The sequence below is a fragment of the Lissotriton vulgaris genome, chromosome 8, assembly GCF_964263255.1.
Source record: "Lissotriton vulgaris chromosome 8, aLisVul1.2, whole genome shotgun sequence".
Taxonomy (NCBI): domain Eukaryota; kingdom Metazoa; phylum Chordata; class Amphibia; order Caudata; family Salamandridae; genus Lissotriton; species Lissotriton vulgaris.
In genome coordinates this window covers 138,777,518-138,797,291 of record NC_141696.1, presented here as the reverse complement: position 1 = coordinate 138,797,291, position 19,774 = coordinate 138,777,518, and the positions used below count along the sequence as shown (strand labels likewise).

At 48.4% G+C, this 19,774-nt stretch overlaps 1 protein-coding gene across 1 annotated transcript in view; it reads right to left on the bottom strand.

Moving 5' to 3' along the window:
• The window catches only part of P4HA3 (prolyl 4-hydroxylase subunit alpha 3), a 265,687-nt gene that overhangs the window by 48,645 nt on the left and 197,268 nt on the right, over positions 1–19,774 (bottom strand). Inside the window, exons 8-10 of the mRNA XM_086933242.1 lie at positions 18,087–18,151; positions 7,427–7,586; positions 5,637–5,699 (exon numbers count right to left, since the gene is read on the bottom strand). Of these exons, the coding sequence (XP_086789368.1) occupies positions 5,637–5,699; positions 7,427–7,586; positions 18,087–18,151 (288 nt within the window). The remainder of the gene's footprint in view (positions 1–5,636; positions 5,700–7,426; positions 7,587–18,086; positions 18,152–19,774) is intronic.

Below are 19,774 nucleotides of genomic sequence, written 5' to 3'. Positions count from 1 at the left end.
GCAGTGGAGCGTGCACATCGTGTTCCGGGTGGTAAGCCCAAGCCGGGCGCCCCTCCGCGGCCTATCATCGCAAAACTTTTCCACTTCAGAGACCGGGAATCGATCCTGCAGGCATCGAGAGTGCACGGCCCGGTAAAATTTGAGAACTCCTCTGTCAATTTTTTCCCGGACTTCACTCAACTTGTCCAGAGACAAAGGATGGGTTTTCAGGGGGTAAAACGACGTCTTCGGGACCTGGGACTAAAGTACGCGATGCTTTTCCCTACTAGGCTTCGAGTGGAGTATGAGGAGCGGACCTTCTTTTTCGATCGACCGGACAATGTGAGTGACTGGTTGGATTCCCTGCCTGACCGAGGCGATCGGACGGAGCACCCTGGCGGTGCCGAGGGTGGTGAGCCTACACAGAGGTGACTTTTCGGTCCCTGACCTCCGAACATTGGACATTTCTCAGCTGGGCTCTATCATTTTATAGTATGTTTCATTGTTGTCCACATCTGGGTGGCAGGTAGTGACGGGCCTCTTTCCTCCTCCGGGGTCTTTTTGTAGCATGGGGTTGTTAGGGCGACAGGCACACTGCATTTTGGGGTGGCTTCTAAGTCTACTGCAGGGGTGCAGGGAGGGGGGAGTTGTAACGGGTGTTGGTTGGGGGGTGGGATGGGGTGTTTGTATGTGTGCTTTTCCTTCTCAATGCGGCATATTGTTTTTTTCTTTGCTTCAGGTGTCCTGCTCTTCGTGGGGTGACTTATCCATCACTTGTGGGGATGGGGGGTAGTGGGTTGAGGTTGGTATCTTGGAACGTCAATGGATTGGGGGATCGTATAAAACGGGGTGTTGTACTGCAATATTTGCGTCGTTTGTCTCCTGATGTGGTACTCTTGCAGGAGACGCCTTTGGTGGGAAATATGTGTCAAGCTATGAATAGGTGGGGTTTCCGATTGGTTGCTCACTCGGGGTTCACCACTGGCTCCAGAGGGGTTGGTATTTTGATCCGGTCTTCTCTCCCTATAGAGATTGATAATGTTGTCCTTGATGATAGAGGGCGCTACGCCGCCCTCACTGGTAGGTGGGAGGGTAAGACTCTTTCATTGGTTACTGTATACGTTCCCCCAGGTCTCCAGACCTCCACTTTCTCGGATGTTGGCTGGATGATGCTGGAGCTCCCTGACAGTCTTCTCCTCATGGGCGGGGATTTTAATTCTGTGCTTTCAGGCAGTTTGGATCGCCACCCTCCCAGGGATCTTCCCACTTCCCAATCTTGGCTCGGTGGGTTCATAGACACCTTTGGTCTGGTGGACTGCTGGAGGTTAATGCACCCGACGCAATGTCAATACACCTTTCACTCCGGGGCTCATGGGAGTCTATCCAGGCTTGATTACATCCTTATGCCTGCTGTCCAGTCTTCCTACGTTAGGGAGATCAGACACTTGGCCCGAGGCATTTCAGATCATTCTCCTTTGTGGCTTAGTTTTGATATGGGGATACACGCTGCGGGGCGGATCGCCCCTATCAATCCATGGTACTTGCGCAACCCCAAGACCCATAGCAGCCTGATAAAGTCCCTAGATCACTACTTCCTGGAAAATGAGGGGTCCGTTTTGTCCTCTGTGTCCCTGTGGGAAGCCTTCAAAACTGTCATTCGTGGACAGGCCCTATCTTTAATAGCTGAGACCAAGAAGGCTAGATTTGAGGAGGTTGTGAGTCTGGAGGCTGAAATACTGGAGTTGGAGGCTGATCTAGACTTAGGCGTCACCCGGGAGAGACTCCACGCCCTTAGTTTGAAGCAGTTTGATTATAAATCCCTTGTTACAGATGCTGCCAAGACAATGTACAGGGTACAGCAGGGTAGATTGTATGATGTTGGGGATAAGGCGGGTAAATTGATCGCCTGGCTTGATAAAAAGGAAAGAGCGAATCGTGTGGTCCCTGTGTTTCAGACTTCGGATGGTGTGTGCGTGACTGACCCTGGCGAGATTGTAGAGTGTTTTGCCGATTATTTTCATGTGGTCTACTCCCCGGTGTCCGACAGAGACGAAGATGACTCTCGTTTGCTGCTGAGGGACATTGCACTGCCCTGTCTGTCTGAGGAGGATCGAGAGCGCATGGAGGCCCCGTTGTCGGTCGATGAGATTGCTACCGCAATCCGTTCCGTCCGTTCTGGCAAGGCTATGGGCCCTGATGGCTTGCCTATCGAACTGTACAAACTGCGCCCGGACAAAGTCGCGCCTTATTTTCGCGCAATGTTCTGGGAGTCACGTGAGCTTGGCACCCTCCCTTGTGACCAGCGTCTGGCTACTATAGTTGTAATTCCTAAGGAGGGCAAGCCTCGTGATCGCTGTGCGTCGTATAGGCCTATTTCCCTATTGAATGCCGAGCCGAAGATTCTTGCCAAGGTTCTCGCTAATCGTTTACTCACTGTAATTTGTGACCTGATCCACCCGGATCAATCCGGTTTCATTCCGCACCGGAACAGTGCTCTTAATTTGCGTCGCCTACACGGCGTTCTCGCTAGTGCGGAGTCTCATCCGGAGCCGGCCATCTTGGCTTCCTTGGACGCCACGATGGCCTTTGACACGATTGAATGGCCATATCTTTGGGCCACTCTGGCGAAGTTTGGTTTCAGCGCGGAATTTATCAGTTGGGTTAGACTTTTATACTCGGATCCGTTGGCTCAGGTCGTCGTTAATGGCAGAGTGTCTCAGTCCTTTGCTCTCGGGAGGGGTACTAGGCAGGGATGCCCGTTGTCCCCCTTGCTCTTTGCTCTTGCTCTAGAACCGCTCGCAGCCTGGCTTCGAGGGGAGCCGTCGATAAAGGGCATTCAGTGGACCCCCGATTTTGAAGATCGTGTCTCGTTGTACGCCGACGATATCCTCCTGTACCTTACCTCCCCTCGTAAATCCCTTAACGTCCTGTTCGGCGTTCTCACTTCTTTCGGTAAGAACTCCGGCTTGATTATTAATTGGTCCAAATCGTGTGTGTATGTCATCTCGGGCGGCCCTCCCCCCTTGCCGAATAGGTTTCCCTTTCAAATCTCGCAAGCAGGCTTCAAGTACTTGGGAGTCTACATATCGTTAGATCCAGTTGCCCGCTACGAGCATAATCTCCTTCCTCCTCTCCGACGATTAAAGTTGGACGTGGCTCAGTGGCGTAGATTGCCGTTGTCGCCACTCGGTCGAGCGGCACTTTTTAAAATGATGTCTCTGCCTCAATTTCTCTACGCACTTCAAAATTCTTTTGACGTTATTCCGGTGGCCTACTTTCGGGAAGTGGAAGAATTGCAGAGGAGGCTCGTTTGGGACGGTCGTGCACGCATCGCTCTTGCGAAACTAACTCTCCCCTGGTATGACGGGGGCATCGTGCTCCCGGACATCAGGAGGTATTACTGGGCCTCCCAGTTGTCCGCCATCAACCATGCTACGTATGCACCCGGTCCGACTCCTGCTTTCGAGATGGACAAATATTAGTTGCCCGGTGGCAACTTCAATAGAGCCCTCTACTCTCGGACGGCGGGGAGGAACCTAACGGGACCCACTAAGATTGCGGTGCGTGTGTGGAAAGATGCCAATGCGGCCATGGGATGGAATGATCGATTGACGCGAGCGACCCCTTTGTATGCTTCTGAACAATTGGGATGCCTCTGGACAACGAAGGGTTTTGAGAACTGGGATATGATTGGTATTAGCAGAGTGGGTGATCTCTGGGTGAAAGGCACGGTGAAGACCTTCGCGATGCTTCAAAGTGAGTACGAGTTGGGGGATCGGGAATTCTTCAGATATGTGCAGGTTCACCACGCCTTGCTGTCTGTCTTCACAGCTGGTGTTACGGTTCCTGAATCTTCCCCACTCGAGGACCGTATACTTGACGGTCATCTGCCCGATAGTACGATCTCCTTGATCTATAAGAAACTAATTAACAATCGGGCAGATCTCCTTGTGCGTCTCAGAGAGGTCTGGACTGGAGACGGGTTGGAGTTAGATGACGAGGACTGGCAGTCCGCCTTATCCTCCCCGAAAGAGGTCGCCATTCCTGCACGTCTCCGTCTCGTCCAGCTCAAAATTCTTCATCGTGTGTATGTTACGGGTCCTCGTTTGGTTGCGATGGGTTTTTCCTTGGATGGGTTGTGTAAGCGCGGATGTGGACTGAGTGCCACCTTTCTCCACATCCTCTGGGAGTGTCGGGAGGTGGGGGCGTATTGGCAGCGGGTGCATGCGGTCATGGAATGTGTTACCGGGGTCGCTCTGCTGCCTGAGGCTCCTAGATGTTTGTTGAATGTGTGGGAGCCGAATGATTACAACGTTGCTCAGGCCCGGTGGGCGGCACTGGGGAACATGATCGCAAAAAGAGATATTGGCCTCCCACCGTGTCGGTATGGAAGGAGAATATGGACTGGTGCATGTTTAGAGAGAAGACGGTATATTTGGCTAAGGGCAAGCCTAGGGCGTGGAGTAAAATTTGGGGTCAATGGAACGCCTACCGAGGGAACATCTGCACCCCCCCCTTTGAAGACACTCCGGACATTCCACTTTCCCCCTGATCCTGAGGTTCCTGAAACGATTTACTCCTTTTTCCTATTGTCTGACTTCCCCACTGCCTCCCCCCCGATTATCTTTCATGCCCTCCTGATTCGTTATTCGGTATTGTAGGTCCCCCCCATCGGAGCTCGACATTGTCTAGAATGCCTTTCGCCTTGAGTTTTGTTCTTTTGTTTTCCTTTCTGTTCTGTTTCTAAAAATTAAAACCATCTATATCCTGCCTACATCCTGTGTTGCCAAAAAGGTATCCTGTACTATGCTGGACCACTAGAGAGCGGTCGCTGCTTTGTGAGTTTATACAATTGCTTCACATGTTCTAGCGGCCGGCCCTTGTGGTTGTAGGCCCATACTTGTAATGCTATTTTTTGCACAATAAAGTTTTTCAAAAAAAATTCTGCCACAGGTAAATACTGATATCTCATGGTGAGGTATTTTTCAGGGGCGGTATCACCTCACCATTCTGAGTTTCACACCTCACAATGAGTGATAACTAGTGCTTAATTTGCTAAAGAAGAAGTGCCAGGGCTCTCGTCAGGAGGCCACTGAAGCTTGCAACACACATTGCACCTGCCTTGCTACAAATGATAGCAAAAATACAACTAATAACCATCACACTCCTACAAGTGTGACAATTTGGACTAGTCAAGACACAAAGCTATAATATTGGCTTGGGCTGCAGGTTATGGCCATTTTTAATTTATGCTGAATTAATAATTAACTTTTGTGCTCACCTCTAAATTAGCCAGGCATCGCGCCCTTGTGGCAGACAGTCACAAGCGCAGGTGTTGACAATTAAGTACCAGTACCAAGCACCAGAAACCACCAGCTCAAATTATGCACTGGTGATAACACCGTAGTACAGCACATTTTACTCTGTCCGAAGCTGTTAAACTCAGAATATTCTGTATTTCTTTGCACAAATTCCTCTAAGTATTAGCTGGTGAAGTTCCTACAGAGAAGGTAAGGGTAATAATTTTGCAGAATAGGGGTTACCAGGTTAAACAGAATGAATGTGAGTGAAGGAACATAATTTAATTTGGAAACACTAACTCGAAAACAAACAATGTTACGTTGCTCTAAGGAGTAATGCCCATGTACCATACTTACGTAAATCATAAAGGTTGCGACTCTGTTCCCAGCATTTGTTCTGTAGACCGGGCTTGTCAATGACTGTATTGAGATAGAAATTGTTCATTATTAGCAAGGACAATAGATGAACATGTTCAGACTGCAACAAATAAACAAGAAGGAATAAATGTGGCGCATCGAATATTACAAGTCAGACTTCCATCCAACACATCGCCTCTCATCTTTTTACAAGGTCTAGTAGGGCTGGACTGGGCGCTAGAGGCAGAACTGGAAGTGACCTCAATATCAGGCACCTATCCCACTGAATGAGTGACTGCTTCACTTTCAGGGAGTTGTGGAGGGATATCAGCAGGACATTGGACATATTTCTTCGTCTCCCTGTTGTGTTTTTCCTTCCCTGCCCAGCCTCCTCCCTCCATCATCCCATGGCTGCCTCCCTTTTCTAGCCCTGCGTTGAACCGTTGAGTCAGCTACCTTTATGGTTTTTGGATTGACTTTTGTATTTCCCGCCATTTTGTGATAATGCTATTGGCTCCTGTGAGTCCTCCATCTTGGCGGTTTCGTCCGATCCTCATTCCTGCTGGACTACTCCGTGTTGCTTGAATTGACCTTTCCTCTAGTCTACCCCCCCTCCCTTTTGGCCTCCCACACCCCGCTCTTCATATACTTTCACCTTTACTCAGGTTGTTTTGGATTGTTGGTCCCCAGCCGGTTTGTCTGTCTCTCACTTAACTGCTTTGTCCCCCTGACGTACTTTCGCCTTGCCGGTCTGTCTGACACTTTCTGTATTCCTTTTCCCTTTTTACCATTCCCTCTTTACCTTCCATTCCCCATTAGCCCGTGTGTCCTGGCTATGCATACTATGCGCTAATAACTCTTGTTATTGTGTTATCACTGTTATTCTCTTTGTTTATACTTGGCTCCGTGTAACTGATGTAACTTTGCAACCTGTAACACGCTGATCCTCATGTAAAGCGCTCTGATACCTCCCGGTCTAGCCAGCGCTATATAAAACTATGTAAATAAAAAAAATCCTCTATGAGAATTCTTTTTAGTGGTACCGTGGTATACAGTGCAACGTTTTAATAAATTGACTCAAATGCCATAGGTTTTACAGGAGGAAATACATTCATAAAATCTTCCAATCCTTCAGTGTCTGACACAGTTCCCAATGCCATTGTTCCGTAGCTGAAATCATATATGTGCCTATAAGAACTTTGTGCTCTACTTCATCGAGGCTTCGTGCAGCGCTTGATGGACTGAGGATTCCAGGGAACATCCAGCTCTGAATCTGCTGACTTTCTCCAACTCCATCCCTGATTGGCTTGTGTCCAGAGGGGAATGCAGATGAAGCAGCATTTTAATTTGTAAAAAACCTAGGTGCTAGGGCCCTTCTCAAGAGGGTCATTGCAGCTTGCACCACCCACTGCCCTTACCAACACCGCCAATGACAGTACCAGCAGAACTACTAACGTCACACTCCTACAAGTGTGACAATTAAGACTATTCCAGGCCCCAAATCTATAAGAATGGTGTGGACGGAAGGAATTATTCCTTCTTAAAGGATATTAAATTATTAAACACTGTTGTTGTGCTCATCTCAAAATTAGACAGACAGCGTCACCATGTGGTAGACTGTCATTCATTCGGTATTGAGAATTAAGTGCCGGTGCCAAGCACAGGAAAAAGCTTGTGCAAACTGAGATAAAGAAACCTTGAAGGGACAAAATCCCTGTCTTTCTGTCCATTGTTTTAGTGCATCTTAAGATACCATTTAGTGTTTTGCTCGTTCGCAGGCAGCTACTTACCGTCGCATGGTCAAAATGGGGCTCATAGTGCCCGCCGATCCCATAATTCACCACTTGTAGATACTCGGCGTATGGTGGACGGATGTTCAACCCCGTCACAGATGTGATGCGCAGGTCCAGTTGGCCAATCACTGGATGGACAGTGTCTTTCAGCCAGGCACTGAAAAACACAACATGCAAGGAGCAAGGTGAAAAGTAGGTTCAACATGAGCAATGACATTCAGTGACAATCCTGACAGCTTTACTGTAGTGCAGGTGCATTCAACATAGGTCCAGGTGGGCCGTATCCAGGACATATATATCAGGATATCAATGTAAGATACATTTACATACACTGATTATAATCTGAACTCATTTACAACCTGAAACTCTGACCCTAATCCTGCCCACCTGGACCTACCTTTAACACCCCCTCCCTAATGTGTCACGAGCTATCTCAAGAACATTATGATCGGATGCATAGGGCAGGTGAAGCAGTGCAAACACATGGGACTCTCAGAGGAGATTTTCGCAACCCAATGCACCAGGGTTGCAGCTGCTGGGGAGTTTTCTAGATGGACTAAAACATTGGTCATTTGAATTGTTTAATTAAATTAATCAGAATAATCCACTCAAACACACTATGCACTAATATATAATTAAATGAGGTGTGGTGGGTGAGTGTGCTTCCATTTATACTCTGACCAATTGGTCTCGGCTACCACATATGCGGGATGTACCATGTTACAACGCATACTATTACAACTACCTACCGTTACAACGCGACCATTACAACGCATACCATTACAACGCATAGCGCTTTGAGGTGCTGGATAGTGGTAAGTATAATTTACTATTCTAACTCCAGTCCCCGTGGACCCTAGGGAAGGTGTTGGATAGTAAATTATACTTATTCCCTATCCTAGAGCGCCCCCCAGCGCAATGCGTTGTAATGGTATGCGTTGTAAAAGTCGCGTTGTAACGGTAGTGCGTTGTAACAAATGCGTTGTAACAGGTGTATACCCATATGCGGCCACATGCATCAAAGTACGGTTTTGCGATTCCTTATTTGGGATTTTTAGGGAATCGCAAATAAGGAATCGCAAAATGGGATGCATGATTTAAATCGCATAATATTTACGATTCGGTAAAATTCGCAATTTTTACCGAATCGCAAATATTATGCGAATTCTAATTTGCGATTTCCCATTTGGCCCATAGGAATCAATGGGAAGGCATTGACATTTTGCGAATTTCAATTAGCGATTCGCAAAATGTTAATGCATTCCATGGGTCCAGGGGGGGGGTCCAAAGGACCCCCCCCTGCACCCCTGAAATGTATTTTGAAGTGCATGTTTCACACACACATGTCCTAAGGACATGTGTGTCTGTAACATGACAGTGTTTTAAAATGCAATTTTGAGCATTTTAATACATTTTCGCAAATTACCACGAGGTTCACCCTCGTGGTAATTTGCACCCCCTAATTGCGAATTCGCAATTTTAAAAGTAATCATGCATTGCTTTTAAGGAATCGCAAATTTGCGATTCCTTAAAAGCAATCGCATTTTTGGAATTCACTAAAAATAGCGATTTTGCCAAAAAATGTTTGATGCATCCCAAAAACCTATTTAGGAATCGCAAACGGCCGAATTTACCGATTCGCACCGTTTGCACTTCCTAAATAGGTTGATGCATGTGGCCGATGGTGTTTAGGTGACCAATGCATTATGCACAAGCAACGCAAGTCTGTGCAAATAGAATTGCTCTGTGCAGATCTGTGCTACCCCTTAGATGTGACCTTCATTCTGATCTCTTTAGAGTTACTGGTTCCTGACACACGTATATTTTTGCAATAATACTTTTTTCTAACAAGAAACAAGGTGAACATATGCAATAACTTTGAAAAAACGAGTGAACCTCATTTGTAGACCTGAGCATCCCCTACTGCTCTCATAACAAGTCTAAAGTTGATGATGGAAGGGGTGGTGCCGGGTCTAGAAATTAGCAATAGATGACTGCCCTCCTCACATTTCTGCTGCTGCTAGACAAAAATAAACACTGTAAAATACATACTTATCTAAGAAACTTTAACAGCATTACAGTGCCGTGTGTGTGCCCACCTGCCTTGACATTTCAAGGAAGCAATAATGCTGCAAGCTTAGGCAGCTGTTTAACAAACAAAATATTCACTGTTGTGTGGAGGGTAAGCACTTACTTTCGTGGAAGCACCCAACCTTTGCCCAATCAAAACATGTACTCTGTTCTACTGAAAAGCCAGACCCCGTAAGAGAACTTCAAAAACAACGAAGAAAGACAAAAAATGTAAAAATAGGCAAACCAATACAACTTCATCCCCAAAATATTATTTGTAAATTGCACAATTTGCTGTGAATACCTTGATATTTTATAAATTGTAAAAAACGATTTTCAATACTTGCTCATAATTTTCGATGCCAGATACAGAAGTTTAACACGAAACATTAATTGTTTTTCCGCTATGTCGTGAGAAGTGCTTTGGAATCATCTGTCAACAGCTCTTCAGTGGACACTCTCGGATGATAGTTTTGCCCAAAAATGTCTCGCGCCCAGCAGCAGGAGGGGCTGTAAGAGGCTGTGGGCGGCGAGCAGCGCGCGCCCTCGCAGAGACGCCACGCGCTCTGCTTTTATGCATAATGTATTCCTTCTGGGTGAGTGGGCCGAGAAGACATTCATGGAAAAACACAATAATTTATATCACACTCCAGTAACTGTCTGGACAGAGTTAAGCCGGGTTTAAAGCTGAGAGTGCCGTCATAATGCAGCTGCGTGCCATTTAACCCTGTCACCACCACGCACTGAGGCTTCTGCGTCCGGGTGGGAGTGTGTTTGTACTCTAGTTTCAGACGTGAAACGTTGGGTTCTAATACTGCAGACAATCGATTTAGGCAAAATGTGGTTTATTAATAATATTGAATCATCGCTACTGTCCAGAGAAAATATGAAACCATTGACGAAACGTTGTATCTCTGTTCCTCCAAAACGATGAAACTTAGCCTCATCAATACATTACTTAGGATTCCTGGCACTGTTTTGGGGGATTTTAAGTGAGTGGAAGAATGAGTGGATGTGTTGGCCAGGTGCGTGAGTAGGTGAATGCATGAGTGGTGGGTGAGTGAGTGAGTAGATGAGTGCAAGGGCAAGCAGAGTTAGTATGTGAGTTAGTGGGTATGTGCGGTGCTGGGTGAGTGTGCTAGTCAAGTGCATGAGTGGATGGGTGAATGTCTGGGTCATAGAGTGAGTGGGTACATAAATAGCGATGCTGAATTACTGTGCGAGTTAGTGTGTGTACGTGCCTGGGTGAGTGGGTGTTTTGGTCAGGTGAGTGAGTGGGTGAGTGCATGAATGGACAGGTGAGGGAATGATTAGAAGGAATGGGCAAGCAGAATTAGTATGTGAATGAGTGGGCATGTGTGGGTGGCTGAGTGAGTGAGTGTGTTGGTCAGGTGCATGAGTGGGTGAATGCATGAGTGGATGGGTGAGGGACTGTTATAGTGAATGGAAAGATGAATGAATGAATGGGTGAGCAGAATTAGTATGTGTGTGAGCCGGCGTGTGTGGGGATAGGTGTCAGTGAGTGTGTGTGTTCGTTAGGTGCATGAGGGGGTGAGTGAATGAATGAATGAGTGAGCAACTGAGTGTCATAGTAAGTGGGTAGATGATGGGCAAGTACAATTAGTATGCTTGTGAGTGGGTGTGTGTGTCCCTGAGTGAGTGAATGGGTGAGTTGGTGAGCAAAGAATGGCCAAGGCAGGGCAGAAGTGAGTGTAGGTCAATGTGGGTCGGACAATGTGTAGGATTTACATTCCACTGCATGCCTTAATGAGACTTCGAGGAGCTGGAAATGAAAAGCCAGTTAAACAGAGGTGCAAAGGAAACCAGCATCACAGTAAATAGGGTTAAATAGGTTGCAATACTCTGAAAAGGCTTTTGGGACTGGAGGAGTATTTCTTTTTTAATTTTAAGAGTACAGGCCCGATTTTAATACTGTCGGGCGGCCCGTTTCTCGCCAGGGCGATGGATTAGATTATATCGTTGCCCTGTAGAATGTGCTATATGCCAAATTTTGAAATGTCCGCTGTCCCAGTGGACATTTCTGACATTGGCAGCAACTGCTGTTGCAGCGGTTCTTGTCGATGCATTGTAAGTTTGGAGGACGGCTAAGCATCACAGATCATACAGCAAACTTACAAAGCTGTATTTTCTTTTGGAAAATAAAAAAGAGCAATGCAACCCTCCCCATGGGAGTTTCCTCTCATGACATTGAGCCCTTTTTAACGGCCCTTACTGCCAGGTTTTTCCTGAGAGGCATTGAAAATCTGCTGTATGTCCGCCCATATAAATTTGGGGGCAGACAAATAGCCAGACCTCCAACAGCCCTTACCTTGTCGGGCCATCAGTTGGTTTGACTACGACAGAGACGGGGTAGTCTCCACCGTTGTCAAACCTATGGTCCGCCGGATTCTAAATCAGGCGGACGGCCATAATGTTGGCAGGGAGAGAACGTTCTTGCCATTGCAACAGAGTTTTCTCTCCCCCAGCATTTAAATCAGTCCTTAATTTCCTAAATTTGACAGACTGGAGGAAACTTTGTGTAAGAGAAAATACCACACAGTTGTTCGAACTTCTTCCCTGAGTGGGCTTGGACACGACCAGGATATTTCTTCCAGGCGGGTACTGCTTAACGCCTTAACTACATCCGTTATTTCGGCGCAGTGCAGGCGTTCTGAAGAGTGGGTGGGGCTGCGTCGGCCGTTGAACGTTCGCAGCACCAGCCAGGTAGGGCTCCGAACGTTCAGCGGCCGACGACAGCATCAATGGGGTTAAACATGCCTGGCGGTGTTCTAAATGCACTGAATTAACCACACTGTGCACTCTCTTCATTTTGTGTTCACGGGAAGCCCTTCTGTGGTCGCCCCGCCCTGAGGGTGACATCGTTTTCCTCAGTATTTTAACTGCACGTTACCAAAACTGAGAACAAAAATATCAGAGACTAAAAAACACTGCGGAGAGGACAGGTAAGAAGAATATCCTGGTAGGGCGAGGGGTAAGATGAGGCTGGGGTACAACAGAATGTGAAAGGGTGAGGCTAAAGGAAGGGAGGGTTATGTTGGGGCCTCCTCGGACACTTAATTTAGTGACCATGCTAGTAAATGTATAATGAGCCAACTTGACATAGCACAAGTATTTCTAAAGCTCACCTCTTGGCACTGAACAACAGTTCTTTATGGTTACCCAGGTCATTTGTATTCATTTTATCGACCTTGGAAGGATGAAAGTCTGAGTGGACCACTGGGGATTTAAACCTGTAGTTGTGAAGACAAACAGGTTTTTGGAGTGAATGCATCAGCCCACGGACACCAGACCCAGCTAATTGACTGATTGCGAGCTGTCCTCAAGAAAAGTTAAACCAAGGGAGGACAGTGACATCCAGTCACACTTTCACGAGATTCCGGGTAAGAGTTGTGTGCTCTCCAGTGCCAAAGGCAGCAAGACCACTCCTGCCAGGACATCATCGTGACTCACTATTGCCCAAATCCCCAAAGAGCTCATAATTCAAGCGGTGTCCTTAGCTCTCCGAAGATGGAATCCAAATTGCCACTGATCGAGAGAGTTACTCCTTCAAGCAGGAAGTCAATTGTTTGGCCAAAAATGTCTCCAGAGGTTTCCCTAAACCTAAGAGGAGGGAGTTTGGGCACTAATTTGCTGCATCCACATGATCTAGATGGCTTAAAAGTAAAGCAAAACAGCTTTAGGCGCAAATTTGCACTACTTTGTACCAATGGGTCGTACCATGGGTGGTGATGCAAATATCTATCTAATAAAAAAGGTAGACATTACCCAAAAATAATTTTCTCAAAACTTTTCTAAGTTTGCATGTGTGCTGTATTTCAGAGCTGGCCTACTTTGGGCCCGATTCCGATGCGGTTAAGAAGGCCTTCTAATGTCATTTGCTCTGTCCAAATCAGATCGTGAATGTGTCTTTCCGACCAAATCGGAAAGGTTTCTGACCGACTAAGTACGATGCAAGTTAGGCGTTAGGAATATCCCTATCCGAACCCAACGGAATTTTGGAATGACTGAGCCGCGTGGAACAGAATTGTACGTCTTTATGGGCTGCGTTTCCGAACGACCAATTACGATGCTGGATTCAGAGTGTCTTTCCGAATCATGCCGTCCAACTCAAACTGGTTGTCGAAGTCAGACTTTGGGGGCCCGTAGTGGGCACCTCTGCACCTAGAGCCTTCCCATTCGGGCCCGTGGGGGTACTCATGGGTCCCCCCTTACCAGCCATGCACAGTGGGGTGCCCGATTTTCCCCAGACACCCCTTTCTTCAATGGGAGCCTATGCATTCGGTCAGAACATAGGCTCCTATTGAAGTCAATGGGAGTCCAACCAAATCATATCTGAAAGCATCCGTATGCATCGTACTCGGTTGGTTGGACTCTCCCGATCCGAGTCGGTCGGAAACCATTTCCAAACCGATTCGGTCCGAAGGATTTCCTAACCGCATCGGAATCAGGCCCTAAATCGTAAAACTTTTTATCTATATCTGAGTATAGTATTTTGTAATGTAAGGGTACTCTTACAGTGCAAAATGCATACTAGAATTCACACAAACACCTTTGCACTTTGGTGCATGGATATGTGTGTGGCTCAAGGCAGCTGAAAGTCACCAACGGCAGTGGGTGTGAGAAACAGTGCCATATCTTAGTAGATGTGGTGACTGTTCTGCTTTCTACCTTTGAAGCAGCACAACAATTGCAGCATTGTATCAAATCTGGGTCGAAAATAAATACATTTCGGCCTGTGTGTCAAGAAAAGGCAAACAATATGGTGTAACTGGGAACATTTTATGGTAGTTTATGGCAGTTTATGGTGACCCTTGACCCTGCTCGCTGGTCAGGTCACTCCCCTCGCCGCACGGCTCCCCCTGGCCGCCCGTGACTCCTGCTGCCGCTGCCGAGAGTTCGCCACTGGTGTCCCCCTGTGGCTGCGACCGGGTGACTGCTTGTGCCCTCACTGTATTTTATTTCCTGTATTTTTCTTCCATTGCTTTGTCATTTCCCTCTTTTGGTAGCACTGTTGGTATTATAGGTGCCCTTAGCGCCCTTGCCGGCTGCACCCCCACCACTCCCGGCTTCCCGCCGCTGCACCCCTTAGGCCCCGCCCCCTTTGCCTTCTGTATCCCGTACCGTCCCCCTCGCCCATTGGCCACCCCACTCCCGCCTCCCAGCTGCCCCTCCCTCCGACTTCGCCTCTCATGGAGGACGACGCGCGGAAGCGCAGCGGACGCGCGCAGTGGGTGCCGCTGGCGTGCCGAAGGCAAGCCCGTCTGCGCCCGTCCATGCCTGGACCGCGCCCAGCGCCAGAACCCCTGGACCCCGCGCCCGCCGCAACGCCAGACTGCACTACGACTCAAGCACCCTCCACGCACTCAACACCGGACGAGACCACCCCTGCTACCAGGCCATCCTGAAGCACACCCAAGGGCCCTTCACCTGCCGGAACTGCAGCTTCACCAGCATCCAGCCCGTCAAACCACCAACCAGAGAACCCAACCACCTCAGATGCATCCTCCTCAACACCCGCTCCTCTCGCAAGCACTCCATCGAACTTTGGGACCTCCTAGACTCTATCGCCCCCGACGTCACCTTCCTGACGGAGATCTGGATGAACGCCACCTCAGCACCAGACATCGCTATAGCCATCCCACAAGGCTACAAGATCTCCGGCAGAGACCGTGCCAACGGAGTTGGAGGGGGAATCACCATCGTCCACAAAGACACCCTCAGAGTTTCGACCAACACCGACGAAACCCCCACCACTGCCGAGCACATGCACTTCTAGATCCACACCGACCCCAACACGACCCTCAGAGGAACACTCATCTACAGACCACCCGGACCACGACCACAGTTCAGCGACACCATCGCCGACCTCGTCAGCACCCACGCCCTCGCCTCCATGGACTACATCCTCCTCAGGGACCTGAACTTCCGCCTCGAGAACAACAACAACGCCAACCCCACCGCCCAGATAAACAATCTCGCCAACCTTGGACTCGTGACAACACCCACCCACGCCGCTGGACACACGCTGGACCCCATCTTCTCCGCAAGCCACCACGTCTCCTTAAACCACACCACCGTACCCCACTGGACCGACCACAGATGCATCCACTTCACCTTCAGGAAACCCACCACACACCACCGCACCCAACAGTTGCCACGCCGCTGCTGGGGCAAGGTCACCAAGGACCAACTGACCACCACCCTCGCCATGAGACCACTCACTGACCCCATCGACCCCGACTCCGCCGCTACCAACCTCAAACAGCGGATCAACGACTGCGCCAAAACCTTCGCCCCTCTCAAAATCTCCACAACCAACCACACCAACAAGAAAGCCGCCTGGTTCACCGAAGACCTCCGGACCTCTAAGCACACCTGTCGGAAGCTGGAGAAGAAATGACTCCGCGACCGATCACCAGACATCCTCACAGCCCACAAGAACGCCACCCGCAGACACCACCAACTCATCAGGACCGCCTTCAAGGACTGTCTAGACAACAACGCACACAACACCAAAGAGCTCTTCAGCATCATCAAAGAACTCTCCAACCCCAGCTCCAACACCAACGACATTCCACCATCACAAGACCTGTGTGACTCCCTGGCCACCTTCTTTCACCACAAGATGACCGACATCCACGTCTGCTTCAACTGCGACAACCTCGCACCCACCACCAAGACCACCATCCCCGCGACCTCCACCCACACCAGTCACCTGACCGCCTGGTCCAACGTCAGCAACGAAGACACCATCAAAACCATGAACTCCATCCACTCCGAATCCCCATCCGACCCGTGCCCTGACCACGTTTTCAACATAGCCAGCACAACCATCGCATCCCACCTCCGGAAAACAATCAACATCTCCTTCGAGACAGCATCCTTCCCGGAAAGCTGGAAGCACGCCAAGATCAACGCCCTCCTGAAGAAACCCAAGGCGGACCCCAAGGACCTCAAGAACTTCCGGCCCATCTCCCTGCTCCCGGCAAAAGTGACAGAGAAGATTGTCAACAAACAGCTAACCTGCTACCTCGAAGACAACAACATCTTGGACCCTTCCCAATCCGGCTTCCGCAGCAACCAATGCACCAAGACCGCCCTCATCGCCGCCACCGACAACATCAGGATCCTGATGGACAAAGGAGAAACAGCCGCCCTCATCCTCCTGGACCTGTCAGCTGCCTTCGACACGGTCTGCCACCACACCCTATCAGCGCGCCTCCATGACGCCGGAATTCAAGAGAAGGCCCTGGCCTGGACCACATCCTTCCTCTACGGCAGAACCTAGAGCATCCGCCTCCCACCCTTCCGCTCAAAAACCACAGAGATCATCTGCGGCGTCCCACAGGGATCCTCCCTTAGCCCGACGCTGTTCAACATCTACATGGCACCTCTCTCCCACGTCGCACAACAGCACAACCTCAACATCATCTCCTACGCCGACGACACCTAGCTGATCATATCCCTCACAAAGACCCCTACACCGCCAAAGCCAACCTCCACAGAGGAATGAAGGCAGTCGCCGACTGGCTGAAGGACAGCAAGCTGAATTCAGACAAGATGGAGGTCCTCATCTTCGGACCCACCCCATCAGCCTAGGATGACTCCTGGTGGCCCACATCGCTAGGCACAGCCCCGGAACCCACCGACCACGCACGCAACCTGGGGTTCATCCTCGACTCCACCCTCTCCATGACCAAGCAAGTCAACGCCGTCTCTGCGTCCTGCTTCAACACCCTCCGAATGCCCCGCAGGATCTTCAAATGGATCCCTCCTGACACGAGAAAAACCGTCACCCAGGCCCTCATCACCAGCAGACTCGACTACTGGAACGCCCTCTACTCAGGAACAACAACCAACGACAACAACGAATCCAGAATGCCTCAGCACGACTGATCCTAGACGTCCCTGATGCAGCCACATCACACCCCACCTGAGAGGCCTACACTGGCTCCCCGTCAACAAGAGAATCACCTTCAAACTCCTCACCCACGCAAACAAAGTGCTGCACAACACCGGACTAACATACCTCAACAACCGACTCAGCTTCCACAACCCCACCCGCAACCTCCGCTCTGCCACCCTCGCCCTCGCCACAGTTCCTCGTACCCGGAAAACCACCGCCGGCGGCAGATCCTTCTCCTACCTCGCTGCCAAGACCTGGAACGCTCTCCCTACCAGCCTACGACAGACCCAGGACCTGCTGGCCTTCAGAAGACTTCTCAAGACCTGGCTCTTCGATCAGTAGCAGCCCCCCTCCTCCCAGCGCCTTGATACCCTCACGGGTATGTAGCGCGCATTGATTGATTGATTGATTGATAGTATTGCTAAATTATTTTGTAATTTTTATCTGTTAACAGTGTCTGGGCAAAATTTCACCCCATGGATATCAGTTTAACACCTATTAACATCTGTAATTATGTAGCAGACAATGGACATGTGTGGCAAATCCATAACTATGCAAAAAACACAGTGGCTACAGAATTGCACAATTTTAGTGACCCTGCCTATAGTACACCAATCAGAGGTCTAATCCCACTATCATATACAAGTACATAGCACTCACCTCTTGCTGATCCGGTACTCCACTTCCGACTGCTGCTTCCCCGTGGCGACCACCGACCTTTGCAACTGATGACACACAAACAAACAAAAACAGAAGAGGGAAGTGACAAGCGACAATGAAATGTAGATAAGTGAAAAAAATTCACCAACAAACCTTTCTGTATCTAGTCCAGGGAATTCTGAGTGCAAAACAAAAATACTGCTATGCAGCTGTTTGTGCCCATGGACCTATATTGTTACTTAAAACTTGAGAGCAAGGACACTTATGTGAACTTAAACAGTCTAAGGCAAGTTGTCCACTGAGTCCTTTGGAATGGGCTGACCGTGACACACAGAGAGATACCTTCAACATTCCAACCGAGAGGGATCATTCCCATCATCAAATATCAGTCATCATTAAACAACACATCACTGAAAAAACAAATCAATTCACTACAAAGACCAGATACACCAATATATTACCCCTGTTCACACATTAACAGGCAAACTTGGCACAGATAAGAATGTGAACACAAACACACACCAGAATGCCTTTTTAAAGTAGCAGCAGCATACCGTTTCAAAATTTCAAGTGACCAGTTTCTTCTGGTTTCAATTGAACCTAAGTGCTGGCCTTTCAGTTATTTGGAAAAGCAATACATCGCTATGGAGAAATATTCAGTTTCATCAAATAACTGTTGATTGGGTCAATAGTTTTCACAGTTTTTTGGCTGGAATTGTTACTTCACTGCTGGAGCCACCCTCCTTTTTAGGGATGTGCGACATTGTAATTTTCTGGTGACGTTTTGAGAAAGTTGTAAACAATCTAACTTGAAGTTTCAAAGTTTTTCACCTTTGCAAAACTTTGTCTGAAGCTGCAAAATTCGGATAAAAATTGTTCATGCACAAAAAATGTGGAAAGGAAATTCTCCTACTAAAAGTGTGCAGTTGTGGAGGGTACGGCTGGATACCAACAAAAATGGCCTCCGTGCTTTAGACCTCTTTGGCGGGTCTGGTTATCTTGTCGATTTTCTGCCTCAGGAGTGCAATGGCTGGGATGGCGGTGGTTGGCACCGGAACTTGTGTGAAAGAGGAAGAGGTCTTTATACCACATCTCTGGCAAAGAGTTTTGTTATAAAATTCTGAAGATGGCTTCCTTCAGTGCCTTTGGACTAGCGGACTCCAATTTGAATACTGTGGCGACCCTCAGCATTTTAATCTTCAACTCAGTCACAAATAATGGCATGACTTTGTGGACATCTAACACCTGGCCGGGCTATAGTAAGGTCAACAAAGTCTACCTGGTGAATTTCAGTGTCATTTTGGGGTTTAAATTTTGTATTGTTATGACTGACGTTGTCGCTTAACGATAACAGCACTTCACCCTTTAGCTTTTTCTGTGAATAAATACTGTATGTAGAGAGGGTATATCAATTTATGCTGAGCTTTTCTAATAACCTGTGAAGTCTAACATGAAGTAACTTATTAACCTCATAGCTGCTATTACACATTCCTCCCCAGTGCTGCGCTGTCCATTAGAACTAGTGCTGAATGGACGTTCAATGGTCGTGCGCAGCACTGGGGAGGTAGCGCTGCTGACGACCATTGGCCGTCAGCAGCACTTAAGGGGTTAACAAACAGCTTTTTGGTGATCTACATTCTAACAAGCTAAGACAATTTTCATCTTTCTCATCATTTTACTAAGCCTTC